Here is a 17267-nt window from a genome sequence, read left to right as displayed (position 1 = left end):
CCTCTCAAGGTCCCTTCCAGTTCTGTGATTCTATGACCTCCTTCAGTCTAAAGGTCCCCTCAAGATTGGATTGAGGGACACGGGTGAACAGTGCCCATGCTGTACATGTTCTGTGGATAGAGGATGTCAGATTCAGATGTGCACAATGGGTCAAATACAACTCTTTAGTGATTATAAATCCACTGACTCTAGAAGAATTGTACCCACTTATAAGCTGGCTGAATTTGGCCCATCGTGTATATTGTTACACAGATTTCTTTCACCTACCTGTGGGTTTAACCACATCTTTCTTATGGAAGTACCTGGAAACATCACTGAATGTCTGGTGCACCCCATGCCAGTGTTCCCAGAAGTAGACCTCACTGGATCAGACAACAGCTGTCACAGGGTTAATTTCCAGCCAGGATTCCAAGTCAGCTCAGGGAGGCATTCCTAGTTAGGAGCTAATTAGAAACTGTAGGGTGTATCCAAGCTCCACACATTTAAGGGTACTACTCTCAGAAGGAAGGGTTGAGGAGTTCTGTTGATCAGATCAAGGGTAGGATGTTTTAGGACAGGTGTTCTCAAACTGGGGGTCAGAACCTCTCAGGGGGTCATGAGGTTATTACATGGGGTTTGTGAGCAGTCAGCCTCCACTCCAAACCCCGCTTTGCCTCCAGCATTTATAATGGTGTTAAATATGTTAAAAAGTGGTTTTAATTTATAAGGGGCAGGGAATCGCACTCAGAGGCTTGCTGTGTGAAAGGGGTCACCAATACAAAAGTTTGAGAACCACTGTTTTAGGGAAACTTAGGAAGTATTGTACCCTGCATTGTCTGTACTTTGGTTTTGAATGTATTGCTTGTAAGGAGATGCAACTAAAGGCTTTTGTCAAACTGGAGTCAGTTTGGGTTGCAACAAAAGCTCAATCAGAGATGCTGATTGTTCATATCCAACCCTCTGGTGAACTTCATGGTTCTGGTGAACTTCATGGTTCTGCCTCTGGCCCCTTCATACTCTTACTATGAGTATGCTATCAGTAAGATATTAAGAAAGTACATCAGACCCAACTGTCTTCTGAGTAGGGATTGACTGACCATCACGGCCTTGCCTAGCCTAGATTTATTTCCCCAAAATTGTGTAGGAATTCTAGTGTAGACAGGGTGTCTGTGTTTTAAGCATCATGGAGTGTAGACCTGCTCTTGGAAGGATTAGGCATGGAGCTAATGTCACTGGAGGCTGGTCTCCACCATTGCCCCCTGCTGTTGTTACTATTGCTGTAGCTGGACTGGTGGTAGCAATGATGGGAATTTTTTGGTAAAGTAATCCCAAGTGTAGATACCACTTCTTTGTGTTTACGTTCCAGTATGGGTGTAATAATTCCCTACTACATGAGTACAAATGAAGTGACAGAACCACTAGCATGGACTGAATTCTTACAGGCTCCTTATATGTACACTAAAGCTAGATAGATTCAGAGATGGATCCCTTGACCTTGCCTCTTCTGGTGACAGAAACAATGGTGCCTTTACATCCTCAGCTGTTTGATTTCCTCTCCATTAGCCATAATTAGTGTTTAGTCAATCAACAATAGGAAGAATGCAAATATTCCAGTGAAACTAATTTCAGTCATCAGAGCACAGAAAGGAATGAACTCCAAAACATCCTAAACTGGAAATATCCTTTTAATAAGGATGTGCTTATTCCTGCAAGCTGGGTAACATCAATTTCATCAAGCAATTAACCCAAACAAGAACAGATACAGCATGCCATATATTCTCCTCCTCCTATTAAGGATGTTGTATTACTTGCAATTATGCAAATTACTGTTATAGTTTTTCAGGACAAAGTTAATCATCATCAACTATGAAAGCTTTATGAAAACTAAGGGTGAATTTCTAAATATTTGGGGCTTTTTATATGGCAAGTTACCGCTTTGCAAGCCGACGTGTGAATTTACAGCACACAAACTTGATATGCAGTAATATTCCTTGTGAACTCTGCTACAGCACACTGAAAACCCAGAGTGGAGCTTGGCTTACTATGCTTATTCTGTAAGACTCCCATTGACTTCTGTAGAAATTTTGTCTCAGTGCAGACTTCAAATTTGGCCTATTGGTAACATGCCTTTTCATTATTAATTGTATTTGCTCTCTGGTGACATGACCAGAATGATTATCCTTTTCCCCCAAACCTATTCACATTACTTTGCCATCAGGAAAGAACAATAATGCATTGATGTTCTTTAAAATTAGTAAGAATATATAGGCTAAAATTTGTGGATGGAACTTTTTCTGAGTAATCAACTTTTGACATTTTCTGTTCCCAGAAATACTGGAAGAATTCACCTCATGAGGATTCAGAAAAAAAGCGGGGGGGGGGGAGGAGGAGGACCATTGTTTGGACAGCAGCATTACTTCAGGGTACAAACCAGATTTCATGTTTAATTATTATTGATCTTTCTCATCCATAGAATTCAACTGTTAACCAAACTTGGGGCTGGGATTGAAGATTTGGGAGGCGACACACAAATCAAGTGTTAGGCATAGGAAGATTAATAAAGGTTCTACTGCAGATCCATAGGAAATGGAGAGATGAGTGGGTGGATCATCCTATTGGAGAATTTTGTCCTCATTGTAGAAATGTCATTTAATATTCTCTTAAGATTTTAGATTATAATGTTAAAACAGATATCCGATGAAACTCAGTTATCAAATATCTTTTTCAAACAAAAGATTGAGTTTAATTTAAGCTTTAGGTCAAGTTTCTTAAAACATTTTGTAGCATTGTTTAATATGTCTGGAAGAGTCATAGCTATGTCAACATCAGATTTGTTTATATTGCTGTATGGTGCATTCAATATTTAACATGTGTATTAATTAACAACATACATAGTAAATTAAATCCTTCCTTTGACCAAACCACAGGACACTGATTCATTAATTTGGACCAAAATTAAAGATTAAGGACATATTTTGCAGAGATGATGCCTACTAATTTAGGCTAATCTCTTTGAAATGGCAAGTCTGACTTCTTAACAGAAACCAGGACAGAAACACAGTCATGATCTATATTAATTTAAAACAAACACTTTTCATTAAGCAAAGATAAACACAGTAATATGATATTTAAAATACAGATTCACTTAATTTAATGCTCTGATGACTGATAGTCTATTGACACTGGACCCAATTCTGTTTCCAATGAAGTGAGTGAGAGCTTTGTCATTGGCTCCAGTCGGAACAGGAAAAGGACTGCTATGACAGAGAATTTTGTATTGCTTTAGTACAGTGGTTGGTAGATTGATCAAAGAATACAGGTTTTATGGCTTCTGAGGCTCTTCCGGGCGGTAGAGGACAATTAGTGACATACCTAATCTGCCACAGGTAGGGCAGAGTGACTGGTACTAAGGGCGAAGATTGGACACTGGATGAAATTGTTGTTGCAGGTATAATCAGCTCTTTGTTTCACAGTATAACCAACTCTTATCAAGCAGCCTTACTCCATCATTTACTGTTCCTCACCTGTCAAATAATCAGCAGTTAGAATTTCTCAATAAAACATAACAGTATGATCTATTTGAGGGTACCTGGCTCATGTATATTGTCCATAATTCTGTCATTGCTTAAGCATTATACAATGTTGCAATAGAAACAAACAAGATTTCACACATAAAGTATTAAGTACTGATAGAAAATTCCAGAAATTTAGGGCAAGATTGTGGATTTGAAGACACTGCCCTGAATAGGGAACAGTGTGAAGCTGTGCCATCCCAGGAGGTGCAACTCACTGGAACACAATCTTTCCACAGCTGCTCTTTGCATGCAGGTGGTGAGGTGAGTAATTTGTTTCATCCTTTAGATTATGGCCCCAGATGCATCAGTCTTGCTGTGTGCTGTAGTCTTGCCATCACCTCCCCTTCCCAGCATCATGTTCCCTTGGAGGCATGATTGATCAACCCTGTACTCCCCAACATACAAGAGCTGGGGAGAAGGAAAGTTCCTTGTATGTCCCTGTGCACAAGTTAAAATTCTCATTTACTTTGATGGGAGCAGAGTTAGGTTAACAGTGAGTGCTTTTGAAAATCTCACCCTGAAGTTCTACTGGAAGTCTGTAATATGGATGAGCATCACAGATAATAAATAAGAGTATATACAAAATAAGAAGTGACGTTTCAGGGAAAACCTTGCAGACCAGAATCAATGTGATTTTAATCCACAAACACTGCAATTTGCATGTGTTATATTTAATAATCTATCATTTCATTAAAGTTGTTAAAATGGTTTCCATTTTGAAAATCTATTTTTAGTTGCTTAAAACTAGAGCTGGTCAGATAAACTGTGACAGAACCATATTCCATGGAAGTCAAAATGCTTCACAAAATCAGTCCAATTTCACCAGAATTTTTATTTGGAAGAAAAAAATGTTATAATACACCATAAAATGTATTTTTTTAAAAGTCAACATTTAAATGAAAGATTCTAATCAACTGGAAACATTTTGTATACTTTTTCTTCACCCGGAATTTCAAAATTGTGTTTTCCCTCCAGTTTGGAATGAAGCCACACTTCAAAATTTTGAACTTTTTCATGAAGCAGAACTTCCATCCTCCTAATTGTTCTAATTAAAACGTTTCTGCACCATAAACTTTAGAGATGAAATTGACCACCACTGCTCTCTTCTCAAAGGTGATTCTTGAGATAAATCCCTTTAGTCGTTTTAGAAGTGCACAAGTGTGAAAAAAACATGTTAGAGCAGGTGCCTTTCCCACAAATTTTGGCAGGTCACAAGACAATACTTAAAGTTAGGCACATGCTTAAGTAGCTTCCTGAATTCTGGGGCTAAAGATCTTAACTCCCCCGTGCTGCTTTTCCATTCTCTGTAGGGAAGAATGGAAGGCAAGAGTCAGCGTAGCTACTGCAGGGGTCAGTGCTTTAGAAATAACATAAATGGATGCATCTGACACCAGAATTTTGCCTTATTTTCCATACCTCTCCCCCAGTTGTTTTACGTCTTGGTTGCCCAGAAACTGGAACCCACATAACTACATTGATTTTCATTCCCATCGTTAGTTACTTGGGTGCAAATCTAACCCACTTATTTTGGGTTAACAGGGTCTTATTTCTTAAAAATTGTCATTTTAACCAAAATACTCCATTCCAAATGCAACATCCTACAATGCAAAATACAGTATTTTAACCAAATACAAATGACTCTCAACAAAACAGGCAGAGCTTGCACAGCAGAGCACACGAAGGGCGTTGTGTGCCACCCTGTACAAACACAGCTTGGGGTGGTTTTTCATGGAAAAAAAATCCGTTAAAGAGAGGGTCCAAATGTGTGTGTAGTGGGGTATGCCTTGATCCCGTCATGCCTGTGGCCCCCTCCCGTGGAACCTGGGGGAGAGCAGGGGGCCTTGGCTTTTCTTCTCCACTTAGGGTGACCAGATGTCCTTATTTTATAGGGACAGTCCTGAATTTTGGGTCTTTTTCTTATATAGGCTCCTATTACCCCCCACCGCCCCGATTTTTCACATTTGCTGTCTGGTCACCCTATCTCCCCGCGCTCCCGCCCTGCTGTGGGTGGGGAGGGACCCCTCGCCCGGGCTGAGTCACGAGCTGCCCGGCAGAGCTGTGGGACTCCTCGGGCCTGGGACCCGCGTGGATGCGGGGAAGCGAGGATGACGCGCTCGCCATGAGTCAGGATGACGCAGTCCACGTGTCCGGGAGATTTAAAAGTTTGGGAAGGGACCGCGGACACTGCAGCGTGGCGACTCCAGAGCGGGAGGGAAGCGAGCGACGCAGCCGCGGCGGCAGCAGCGGGTGAGGCAGGGAAGGGCTCCGCGGCGCAGACTCGGGGCCAGCCGGGCCCCCCTTCGGCAGACACCATGCTCAGGAGAGGCTCTTGCCAGCAGCAGCCCCCCGTTCAGCACCACGCTGCCTCCCCCCGCGGCAGCCAGCCCAGCCTTAGGAACCAGCCGGGGCGCCACAGCAACGTGCCAGAAGCGTCCCTGTTATTGCTCTTCCTGCTCCTCGCCTCCTGGACGTGCGCCTGCCAAGGTGAGAAGCAGCCCCGTCCCCAGACCCTGTCCCTGCTCCTCTGGGGTACCTCTAGCTGCCGCTTCCTAGCCCCACCCCCGCCCTTCTCTGCTCCCCTTGGCGGTGTGCTGGTTTACAGGGTGTTCCCCGCGAGTCTCTCTCTTTCTCGGGGTGCTTAAGCTGAGAGAGAGAACAGGTGGGTGAGGGCATATCTTTTATGGGACCAACTTTTGTTGGTGAGAGGCACAAGCTTTCCAGCCCCCCGGGGCTACAACTGCACAGCATACAAGGCTTGGGCTAGTGTAAGCGTTCGGGGAGCTGAATCTCCAACTCCCCACTCGCCCCAGTACCTGTGACAGTTTATTCAGGGATGCGGCTACCTGAAAAGGTTCAAGATGTCCAGGAGAAAAACTTCCGGAGTGGGAGTCTCCTAATCTGGTGTCGCCACCAAGCGTATGTGCTTCATCTGTGTTTGTAGCTCACAGGAGAGGTGCTGGGACGGAAGGGAGACTTGGGACACAACCTTGCACTGAACCTAGGAGAGGAACAAGATGTTTGAGTTAATCATGCCATTCTGAACATGCGGATGGAGGGTGCAGTGATACTGCCCTGCAGTAATCCTGAATACAGAAAACCTTCTCTTGAATTTAAGAGCAACGAAATTGGGAGTCCAGGCAGCTACCTTAAGCACTTACTGGAGCACATACAGAGGTACCCCCCAGAAATGTACACACTTATGGGGAAGTCCCTAGGAAATATTTTGGTAGGGATAAAAGCAATAGGATCCTATAAAATTCTAAACCATGATAGAAATTAATAGCGAACAATGTCCTTTCTGTGGATTAATTTAATCATGCCTCAGAATTTTATATACTTCACTTTTAAATTGTATAGGATGGTTTAAAACAACTCTAGAAATGAGAACAGATTGTTACCTTCTATGGGAGATCACAGACATTTCATTTGCCTTTGAAAATAATGTGAAAATCACAGAGAAGAGCTCTGTAGTGACACAAAGTCCTGTAAATATTGCTAGCCACTGTTTTGTTTGAGTCGCTATCATTACTTTCAGAACAGTACTCCAAACCAACTTGCGTACCAAGATACATCCTGCAGTACCTCAGCACATCAGGGCAGGTTATAGACACCACTGTGGCAATCTTAACTGAATTTCTTATTCATATTACTGCTTATACAGTTTTATTCATGTAAAGCAAGAATAGTGTAATAAACCTGATTATATCATAGTGAAAAATTACAAAAACAAGTAATGCACATGATGATTATTAGTTAATTTTCACACACATAAGTCTGCAATTTTATATATTTTAATTGCAAAGGCATGAAGTTCAAATTTAGAAAGAACTATGGAAAAGTTAATTTATTAAAGCTAATATTATTTTAAACCGAAAACTTCACATAAAAGAAAATGACAAGGCATGAAATATTTATTTCTTTATTGCTACTCTGAGTCAAAATGGGCTCAGTGTTCTCAAACAATTTATTTTACAGGAAAAAAATAATCAACTATTCTGCAGCCTGATTTAATTTGAAAAGCATAACACATTAAACCTGAAAATTACGAATTTACAAAAGGTGTTATAATATAATTTGTATTTTTATAGTATTGTTCTATTCTGCATATCTTCAGATGCTTTACAAAGTAGTTAGTTATGTATTCATTGAGTAAGAATGTCACACAAGTCATTACAATGAGTATTTTTGTTTTGTTTGTGTTGCTTATCTGAAGGTTGCTTTTCATTTGTGAGTCTATGATATTTAAAAGCACCAGGAAGGAGGGAGGTTTAAATATTGCATCATGCTAAGTACTCTGGTGTGGCCATTTTTTTTTTTTTTTTTAAGTAACCTCTTTGAAATTGCATAGCTACAGAGATATTGGGCAAAACTCTGAATTTCTTGAGTGTTCAAACTCCTTTTGAAGTTTTTGATGCTACTGTTTCCTTTCAAAGGATCCACTTGAAATAAAGTGATATTTACTTGCCCTCTAAAGGATTATGGGGGCCATCTTGGTGTGTGCCCACTGATTTCAGCTCATGGGAGTTGCATGCATTCAACACCTCACAGGATCAGGCCCATATTGTTTACAGAGCGAAGTAAACTGTTATCAATAACCTTTGCTTAAAGAAGACTGTGTGGGAGATTTAAAATTACAGTACATACTTTGTATACTTTTAATTTAAGAGTAATGTTAAAATAAATATATTCATACTGATTGTTACACATCATCAGATACTTGTATTGGATTAATGAATACAGATCAGATTTGGCTCTTATTAAAATCAGTGGAAACGGAATTAATGGGAGTTGGATCATGTTCTAAATCTAAAAGGAGTACAGTCTTGTGTTCTTTGTGCAGCCAAAATTCCCCTTGACCTTAAATGAATATAAATCATATTACCAAAGTATAAAATGTAGTGGCCATTAGACGTTGATTAGACATAAACTTGTTAAAGTGGTGTAGAGAGATGTTTAAATTTACGTGAATCCTGTGTGTGAAGTGAAATGAAATTCTACAATAGTCTTAAATAGTTAGTCATGTAGAGAATGTGGAGTCATTTTAAATATACCAATATAAAAATAAGCAAGGCTTTAAGTACCGTTCCTTGTCAATATTGTTAGTGTTTCATCTTTTTTGTCTCCATATTACTCTAATGGTAGAAGGCAAGTGTTCTACTTATACAAAGACATTCTCAACAAACATGAGACAAATTGTAGAATACCACTGATATCTTTTGTGCACCCTAAATCTACGTGCTAAGTTTTCTAATTCCTTTAATTATTCAATACAATACAATTTTGTCTTGTATTTTGTCATGGATTGAGAACTGGTTAAAAGATCAGGAACAAAGGGTAGGAATAAATGGTAAATTTTCAGAATGGAGAGGGGTAACTAGTGGTGTTCCCAAGGGTCAGTCCTAGGACCAGTCCTATTCAACTTATTCATAAATGATTTGGAGAAAGGGGTAAACAGTGAGGTGGCAAAGTTTGCAGACGATACTAAGCTGCTCATGATAGTTAAGACCAAAGCAGACTGTGAAGAACTTCAAAAAGATCTCACAAAACTAAGTGATTGGGCAACAAAATGGCAAATGAAATTTAATGTGGATAAATGTAAAGTAATGCACGTTGGAAAAAATAACCCCAACTATACATACAATATGATGGGGGGCTAATTTAGCTACAACAAATCAGGAAAGAGATCTTTGAGTCATTGTGGATAGTTCTCTGAAGACATCCATGCAGTGTGCAGCGGCAGTCAAAAAAGCAAACAGGATGTTAGGAATCATTAAAAACGGGATAGAGAATAAGACGGAGAATATCTTATTGCCCTTATATAAATCCATGGTACGCCCACATCTTGAATACTGTGTACACATGTGGTCTCCTCATCTCAAAAAAGATATATTGGCATTAGAAAAGGTTCAGATAAGGGCAACTAAAATGATTAGGGGTTTGGAACAGGTCCCATATGAGGAGAGATTAAAGAGGCTAGGACTTTTCAGCTTGGAAAAGAGGAGTCTAAGGGGGATTATGATAGAGGTATATAAAATCGTGAATGGTGTGGAGAAAGTGAATAAGGAAAAGTTATTTACTTGTTCCCATAATATAAGAACTAGGGGCCACCAAATGAAATTAATTGGCAGCAGGTTTAAAACAAATAAAAGGAAGTTCTTCACACAGCGCACAGTCAAGCTGTGGAACTCCTTGCCTGAGGAGGTTGTGAAGGCTAGGACTATAACAGGGTTTAAAAGAGAACTAGATAAATTCATAGAGGCTAAGTCCATGAATGGCTATTAGCCAGGATGGGTAAGAAATGCTGTCCCTAGCCTCTGTTTGTCAGAGGATGGAGATGGATGGCAGGAGAGAGATCACTTGATCATTACCTATTAGGTTCACTCCCTCTGGGGCACCTGGCATTGGCCACTGTCGGCAGACAGGATACTGGGCTGGATGGACCTTTGGTCTGACCCAGTATGGCCATTCTTATGCTTTTATATTTGTATCTACAGTAGTTATTTTCACTAGACGCTCAAGAAGGCAACATTTCATTTTCTCTTAACGAAAGGTTCTATAACATTTTAATTCTGGAGTTTTACTAACTTTAAATCATAAAGTTAATCAAAATTCATCTTGATAGACTTGATCTGATATTACTAAACTAGTGAAACAGTAGAAAGAGCTAATCTTTTTTACACTGTAAAGTCAGTTTATTTATGTTAACGTGGAGTACTTAACACACTGAAATGTGAATCCTTTTAGTTAATAAACTGAGATGATTTTGAATAACATATTTTAAATATATTTATTATTATTTTGGAAACTACGGGCCCACTCTGTAAAGTGCTGAGTAGCCTAAAAACCCACTGATTTCTGATTGGAGTGGAATAGAGTTAGGTTTTTTGAGTGTTTCTGTACTCCTCACTGGAGAGGCTTAGAACCTTGTATGTTTGGACTTTATATTAGTAAGCCACAAATTATTTACTTAAAAAAAAAAAACAACCCACAAACTTAATTCTTGAATCCAGGATTGGTAATTATAGGGACCAATGTTGCAATCCTGCCAGCGTTGTTCATGTGAACAGTCCCAGGATATGTTTACACTCAGGGTCGGCTCCAGGCACCAGCTTGTCAAGCAGGTGCTTGGGGCGGCCGCACCAGAGAGGGGCGGCACATCCAGATATTCAGCGGCAATTCGGCGGACGGTCCCTCACTCCGCTTGGGAGCGAAGGGCCTCCCTCTGAATTGCTGCCGCAGATCGCGGCGGCAATTTGTTTGTTTTGTTAGGGTTACCATATTTAACAAATAAAAAAAAAGGACCCTCCACGGGCCCTGGCCCCGCCCATTTCCCAGCCCCACCCCAACTCCACCCCTTCCCCGCCCCCGCCCCCTCCTCCCTCCCACTCCCAGCCACGCGAAAAGGGCTGCCCAAGCACTACCGGCTTCACGGTTTGCCGGGCAGCCCCCAGACCTAGGAGGGGAAGCGCCCAGCCGGGGGCGCAGGGTCTGGAGGCTGCCCGGCAAACCGTGAAGCCGGTAGCGTTTGGGCTTCAGGCAGCTCTGCTCCTCCCCTGACTCTTCGGCTCTGTTTAAGAGCAGAGCTGCCCGAGTGCTACCGGCTTCGGGCAGCCCCCATGCCTCTGGACCCTGTGCCGCCAGAGCCCGGCAGGGGAAGTGCCCGGCCGGCGGCTGGGGTCCGGAGGCAAGGGGGCTGCCTGAAGCCCATAGCGCTCGGGCAGCTCGGCTCTTAAACAGAGCCGAAGAGTCAGGGGAGGAGCAGAGCAGCCGTGGGAGGGGAAGTGCCTGGCCGGCATTTTCCCGGACATGTTTGGCTTTTTGGCAATTCCCTCTGGACGGGGGTTTGATTACCAAAAAGCTGGACATGTCTGGGAAAAACCGGACGTATGGTAACCCTAGTTTTGTTCTGCTTGGGGCAGCCAAAAGCCTGGAGCCGGCCCTGTTTACATTGCAGCTAACTTGGGCTCATGAGGCTCAGGCAAAGGGGCTGTTTATCTGTGGTGTTCAGGTTTGGGCTAACCAGGATTACTAGCTCCAGGGTCGGGATCATTGTAGACAAGAATCAAATAAAAGTCTCAAGAGACTGGTAAATACACTATATACAGAGCAGAGGAAAATTATTTAGAGTAGTATTTTTTAACTACTTATTTTACATTTATGCATGTAAAATCTGACTTTATGGAGTACACCTCTACCCCGATATAATGCGACCCGATATAACACAAATTTGGATATAACGCGGTAAAGCAGTGTTCTGGGGGGGGCTGGGCTGCATGCTCCGGTGGATCAAAGCAAGTTCGATATAACGCAGTTTCACCTAGAACGCTTTAAGATTTTTTTGGCTCCTGAGGACAGCGTTATGTCGGGGTAGAGGTGTATCACTGATGCCTCCCATTGCTAAGGCTTTGTTGTATTTTCAGTTAAAACAAGATTTAAATCCCAAGGTGGTGTTTTTTGTGTGAAAATTAATCATCCCCAGGCTTACAGTATCTGTTCAGCAGATCCTAATTACATTTACTATACAATTATTATGTTAAATTAGTTATTCTGAACCTTTACAAATCTCTCCTTTTTAAAATTTAGCATAGTTCTAATCTTTATAATCAGAAGAGCCTTACAACACTCAGATTTCAAACTTCATATTCATCACTCGTCATTAGATCTCCCAAATAGACTTATTTTAAAAATCAGTCATCTAAAACCCAAAAGTGTTAGCTATATTGTTTGACATTACTCTGTAAAGAGATGTAGCTAATGGAGAAAGCATTCCTTACAGGATAAGGGCTTTCCCACAGTTCAGCCAGTTAAATAATTCACTGTTTCACTGGCTGAGCTTGTCTTCTCGATCTCCTGTACTTTGCGGATTCTGCAGGATGATGTTGCTCTTCCGCCAACTTCCTAATGGCTGCAGAATATATTTCCCCGTCCCGCTGTCTGTGCACCACCAGGTTCTCTCCTGGACTTGCTTTGGGAAACCCTCTTGCCAGCTGCTCCTTCTTCCAGTGCCCTCTAATCCCAAGCACTCCCACCCCTTCAGTATCCTCCACTGTACCTGCATATTTATGGTTGTAAACTAAGGCCCCAGTTCAGGAAAGCATTTAAGCATGTGCTTAACTCAGCATTTCAAAACCCAAGCTTTTAAAAATTGTGTATCAGGACTCCCAAAATCAGTAGATTAGTTTAAAAATAATGTGATTTAAAAAAAAAAAACATAGAATTGGGGTTTTCTGGTTTTTAAGTCTTTAGTGTGCATGTGGGTCATTTTTTCAAGCTTTTCTCAGCAAGTATGAGGTCTAGAAATTTAATTTTAGCTTTCATTTAACAAAAATTGAAAGTTCCACCTAATCACATGCCTCCAGAAGTTGTGCCTTTATGAAAAGCCCCAAATATCAGGAGACCCACAATAAAATCATGAGAGCTGGCAATGCTGTTAATTTTAACCATGAGTTTAAAGTACGTTATTATTATTTATTTGTATTACCACAGCGCCCAGGAGCCCAGTCATGGACCAGGAGCCCATGTTCTAGGCACTGTACAAACAGAGAACAAAAACGGCTTACAATCTAAGTATAGGATAAGAGACAACAGATGGATGCAGATCAACAGGGGAATACAAGGAAACAATGAGACCATATTGCTCAGCATGACAGGCAGTTGTCTCAGCACATTAGTGGCCTGTTCTCAAGTTTTTGTAGGCATCATGGCAAAGGAGAGTTTTAAAAGGGATTATGAAGGAGAATATTTGTTGTGTAGATATTTATGTGGAGCACCTTCCAAGCATGAGGGGCAGCATCAGAGAAAGTTCAAAGGTACGTGCTGAAAATGTAACAAGTGGTTGATGGAGGCTGGTATCATGGGCCAATTTCAGTTGGGAATCAACATCTCAGTAGTGAATGAGAGATGATGGGTAGAGTGGGGATAGGCCATGAAGGGCCTTTAAAGTGAAGATGAGTAGCTTATGTTTGATGTGATAAAGAAGGGGGAGCCAGTGGAGGAATGCAAAGAAAGGGGTGAGATGGTCAAAGTGACACAGGCTAGGAAAATGATCTTTGCAGCAGCTTTCTCAACAGATATGAGTAGGGCAAGACTGACAAGACCAGACAGAAGTAATTGAAACTAGAGACTGAGAATCTAGATGAGAGTTTTAGCTGTGTGGATAGTTAGGAAAGAGATGTTATGCAGAAAGTTTGCAAAACTTAGACATAGACTGGATATGAGGAAAATGGAAGAACTGAAAGATGAGAGAATGAATTCGTAGTGGACAAAGTTAGCCTGGTCATTGGATTTCCTCATAAGTGGCCTTTCTGAATAGGGATGCCTTCCTGAATCAGGGTTTAAGTGCTTAATTTTTCTACATGTAATTTCTATACATGGATATTTCATCCATATTTGGCAAAATTGTATACAATTTATACCAATGAAGTCCATCTAGGTTACAAGATGAACACTGGATGAGGCAGTGGAGGGGGCAGTGATGGTGGCTGTAGGACAGACAGTGCCTGTCTAGGGCTTAAAGCATGGGATAGAGACTGAGGAAGGCGTGGTCTACACCTAAAAATTTAGGTCAGCTTAGCTATGTCATTCAGGGGAGTGAAAAAATGCACACACTGAGAGACCTAATTAAGTCAACCTAAGCCCTGGTTGGAGAAACTGCTAGGTTAATGGAAGAATTCTTCTATTGACATAGCTACTGCCTCTCGAGGGGATGGATTTACTACAGCAATTGGAAAAAATCCTTCTGTCACCATAGTAAGTATCTATGCTACAGTGGTGTAACTGCAGCTGTGTCACTGTAGCGCTTATAGTGTAGATATATCCTAAAGTCTTGGGAATAGAGCTGGCCAGGGGGAGGGAGAAGGAAACTCCAGAGCTGGTGAAACAATTGTACTTGCTCTGTTCAAAAGTTTATACTGCTGGTTAGAAAATTCTAACCAATACTGAAACTTTCCTGCCTGGTGCTCAAAGCTTTTCATTCTATCAGGCTGCTGTTGTTTCATGTGAAAAGCTTTGAGAGCTAGACAGAAGCAGCTGGAGCATCAAATGAAAGTTTTCTCTTCCTGATCAGCAAAGATTTAAATGGAGAAGATAAGATTATTATCTGCTCCCCAGCTTTACTTTCCAAATAGGTCCTTTCTCCAGCTCCAGATATCACCAAGTTTGGATACATTAATTAAAAACATAAAAGAAAACCAGGAAATTTGAACACAAAAAAATTCATTAATTTGTAGCTAAGGTTGCTACAGTGTATATCCTGCCACTAACATAAACACTGAGAGGCAAGGAAGGTGTAAATAGAGCTGGGGGGACATAGCTTCCCATTCTGCCAAAATGTTTGAGATTTCAAAAATTTTCCTGTTCCATATTGGGATGAAACTGGGACCTTCTGAAGTTTTTATGAAAAGTGCATGTGTGAGAGAAGAATAACCAATAGCTGAGTGATTAGAGCACTCACCTCGGATGTGGGGTTCACACATTAAGTTCTCTGCTCTGCTTAATTTGGAGGGAGTCAGTTGTGCTGAATTAATATTTAACTAGTTGTACAAAATGGAACAACTTCAAAAGGAGAGACTGAGAGAGACCCACCCCAGACTAGCCAGGTAGTGGAGGCACTTGCCTGGGAAGTTATGGTTCAATTAAGTTCTGTCTGATTTGGTGCAGGGAGTTGAACTTGGGTGTCCCATATCCCAGGTCTGTGCCGCAGCCACTAGTCTGTTGCTCAGTTGCCCCTCCTCTTCCAGTTAAGATCAGAAATTCCATCCTGGACCTGAGAAACTTTCCCAACAAAAGTTTCAGCTGAACTGACCCTTTCCTGTGAGATGTTTTTCTTCTGACAAATTTCCATTTTCCAATAAAAAACCATTTTGACAGAAATTTCCAACTAGCTCTAGTCATTAATTAAGGCAGCATTCACACCCAACTCAGCACTAAATTCCAGGCATTTGCCCATTACCATTACAATACTCCTTCATCCCAACACACTAATATGCTCCCTGAGAAACTCATTTTCAATTCAACAATAATATTACCCTCAATGCACATAGCAACAAACTGTAAATTGTAAGGCAAAACACAAACTTGGCTCCAGCTTTCCAGTGTCACATAACTTAATAATTAACAGATATTTATTATCTTACAACAATCTTAGCATTTCCACATAGCATACACTCAACAGAGATATGCAACATTTTTTTATCTTGTCAAAAAGGCCACCTTCAAAAAGTCAAAAAATCAAATGCTATCCGTACCACTAAACAAAATACACATAAAAATGTTTCATGTGTGAACCTATACAATATTACCCATGTTTAGTGTAATATACAATAAATTAACAAGTCAGAGCTATAGTTACTATTTTCAGTTCTTTGATGAATGCACCGAGTGAGATGAGCTCTTGGAGAGCTATGGGACTTGAGAGATTTGGAGGAATTGGAATGGTTTTTTAGACTGGGATTTTAGTCCGGGACTGCTAGACAATGTTTCCAATCTGCTACTTACAGCTTACCACAGAGTTACATCAGCATGAATGTTGATAGAAATAGAATGACTTCCACAACTTTTACATATGGCGGGTCAAAATCCTCTGTCAGTTACATCAGCAGTGTAAATGACATGAAATCTGAGCTAGAATAGCTAAAATGTATTGGGCCTCCTTCCACCTTTGTGTAACTCCATTTTCTTCAAGGAAGCTATTCTGCAACTGTATTGTGAATGGCAAAAGGAACTTTGCTCCAATGAAGAAAGTAACTTCATCAGACAGAAACAACTGGAGCAAATATAATAATGTTTGCGGCCACAGGCTCCTGTATACTATAACTCCCTGTATCTTTCACTTTTGTGCATTCTAACAGTGTATTCTGGGCATCAAATCCTTAGGAATATAAACTACTTGACATACTATATGAGACTATATATATGAGATACTATATATATGAGAAAAATCATTATAAATAGAATAATTATAGCCTTTGTTCTATAGTATCACTCTCTCTGTTTTCAGGTGTACCAGTGCCATCTCAAGAACTACAGGCAGAACAAGATTTGCAGCTGTGGAATGAAGTAAGCAGCAATATCTTCAAGTGTTGGATCAGCCATGTGTTTTAATAATATTCTGCTACAGTTTGGCAGTTGTGGATGATTCTTGCTAATTTATTGTGTAAGGGGCAAGTATAAAAGATCAGAACACCACTGATGCATTATCATAGAGCCCCTCCTCACGCAGGGCCATATACTCCATATGATCCCTGCTACATGGCTGGAGTTTGAGAGCTGCCATAGTTTCCTGACATCCTCAATCATAGAGACTGATTTTTTGGCATTCCACATCCTTTGCACAGGTTTTCCCCCAAAGAAGGAAATACTGAACTACACGAACTAATCAAGTCATCTCTGATCATAAGCAGAGCAGATTCAGATTGGAGTGCATTGAAAAGTGTTCTTCCTACTGCTCACACGTGTATCCATCTTGCACTGTAAATATTTCTGACATACTGGTGGAGCTCTTCCTCCGTCCCTTTCTACCTCTCCTAAATAGATTGTACCCTTCTATATTGATTTTTGGGGATGGGATGCAACCACCTTTTTCAGATTGCTGAAAATACCCAAATACCAAAATGATCATTAGGCTGGGAGTTGGGAGGTCATTAGAGTAAGGAACAAATTGTGTTGGCTCATGAAGAGCTAGGCTTGGTAGTGGGAGGCAAGCTTTCATGTAAC

General features: G+C 41.0%; 1 protein-coding gene across 1 annotated transcript in view; it reads left to right on the top strand.

Moving 5' to 3' along the window:
• Window positions 1-5683: 5683 nt before the first annotated feature.
• NMU (neuromedin U) overlaps window positions 5684-17267 on the top strand; it is a 35485-nt gene continuing 23901 nt past the window's right edge. The window contains exons 1-2 of the mRNA XM_054029639.1: window positions 5684-6038; window positions 16552-16610. Of these exons, the coding sequence (XP_053885614.1) occupies window positions 5684-6038; window positions 16552-16610 (414 nt within the window). The remainder of the gene's footprint in view (window positions 6039-16551; window positions 16611-17267) is intronic.

Source organism: Malaclemys terrapin, chromosome 5, assembly GCF_027887155.1.
Source record: "Malaclemys terrapin pileata isolate rMalTer1 chromosome 5, rMalTer1.hap1, whole genome shotgun sequence".
Taxonomy (NCBI): domain Eukaryota; kingdom Metazoa; phylum Chordata; order Testudines; family Emydidae; genus Malaclemys; species Malaclemys terrapin.
Note: the sequence above shows the minus strand (reverse complement) of the source record. Positions and strands in the feature narration are given on the sequence as shown.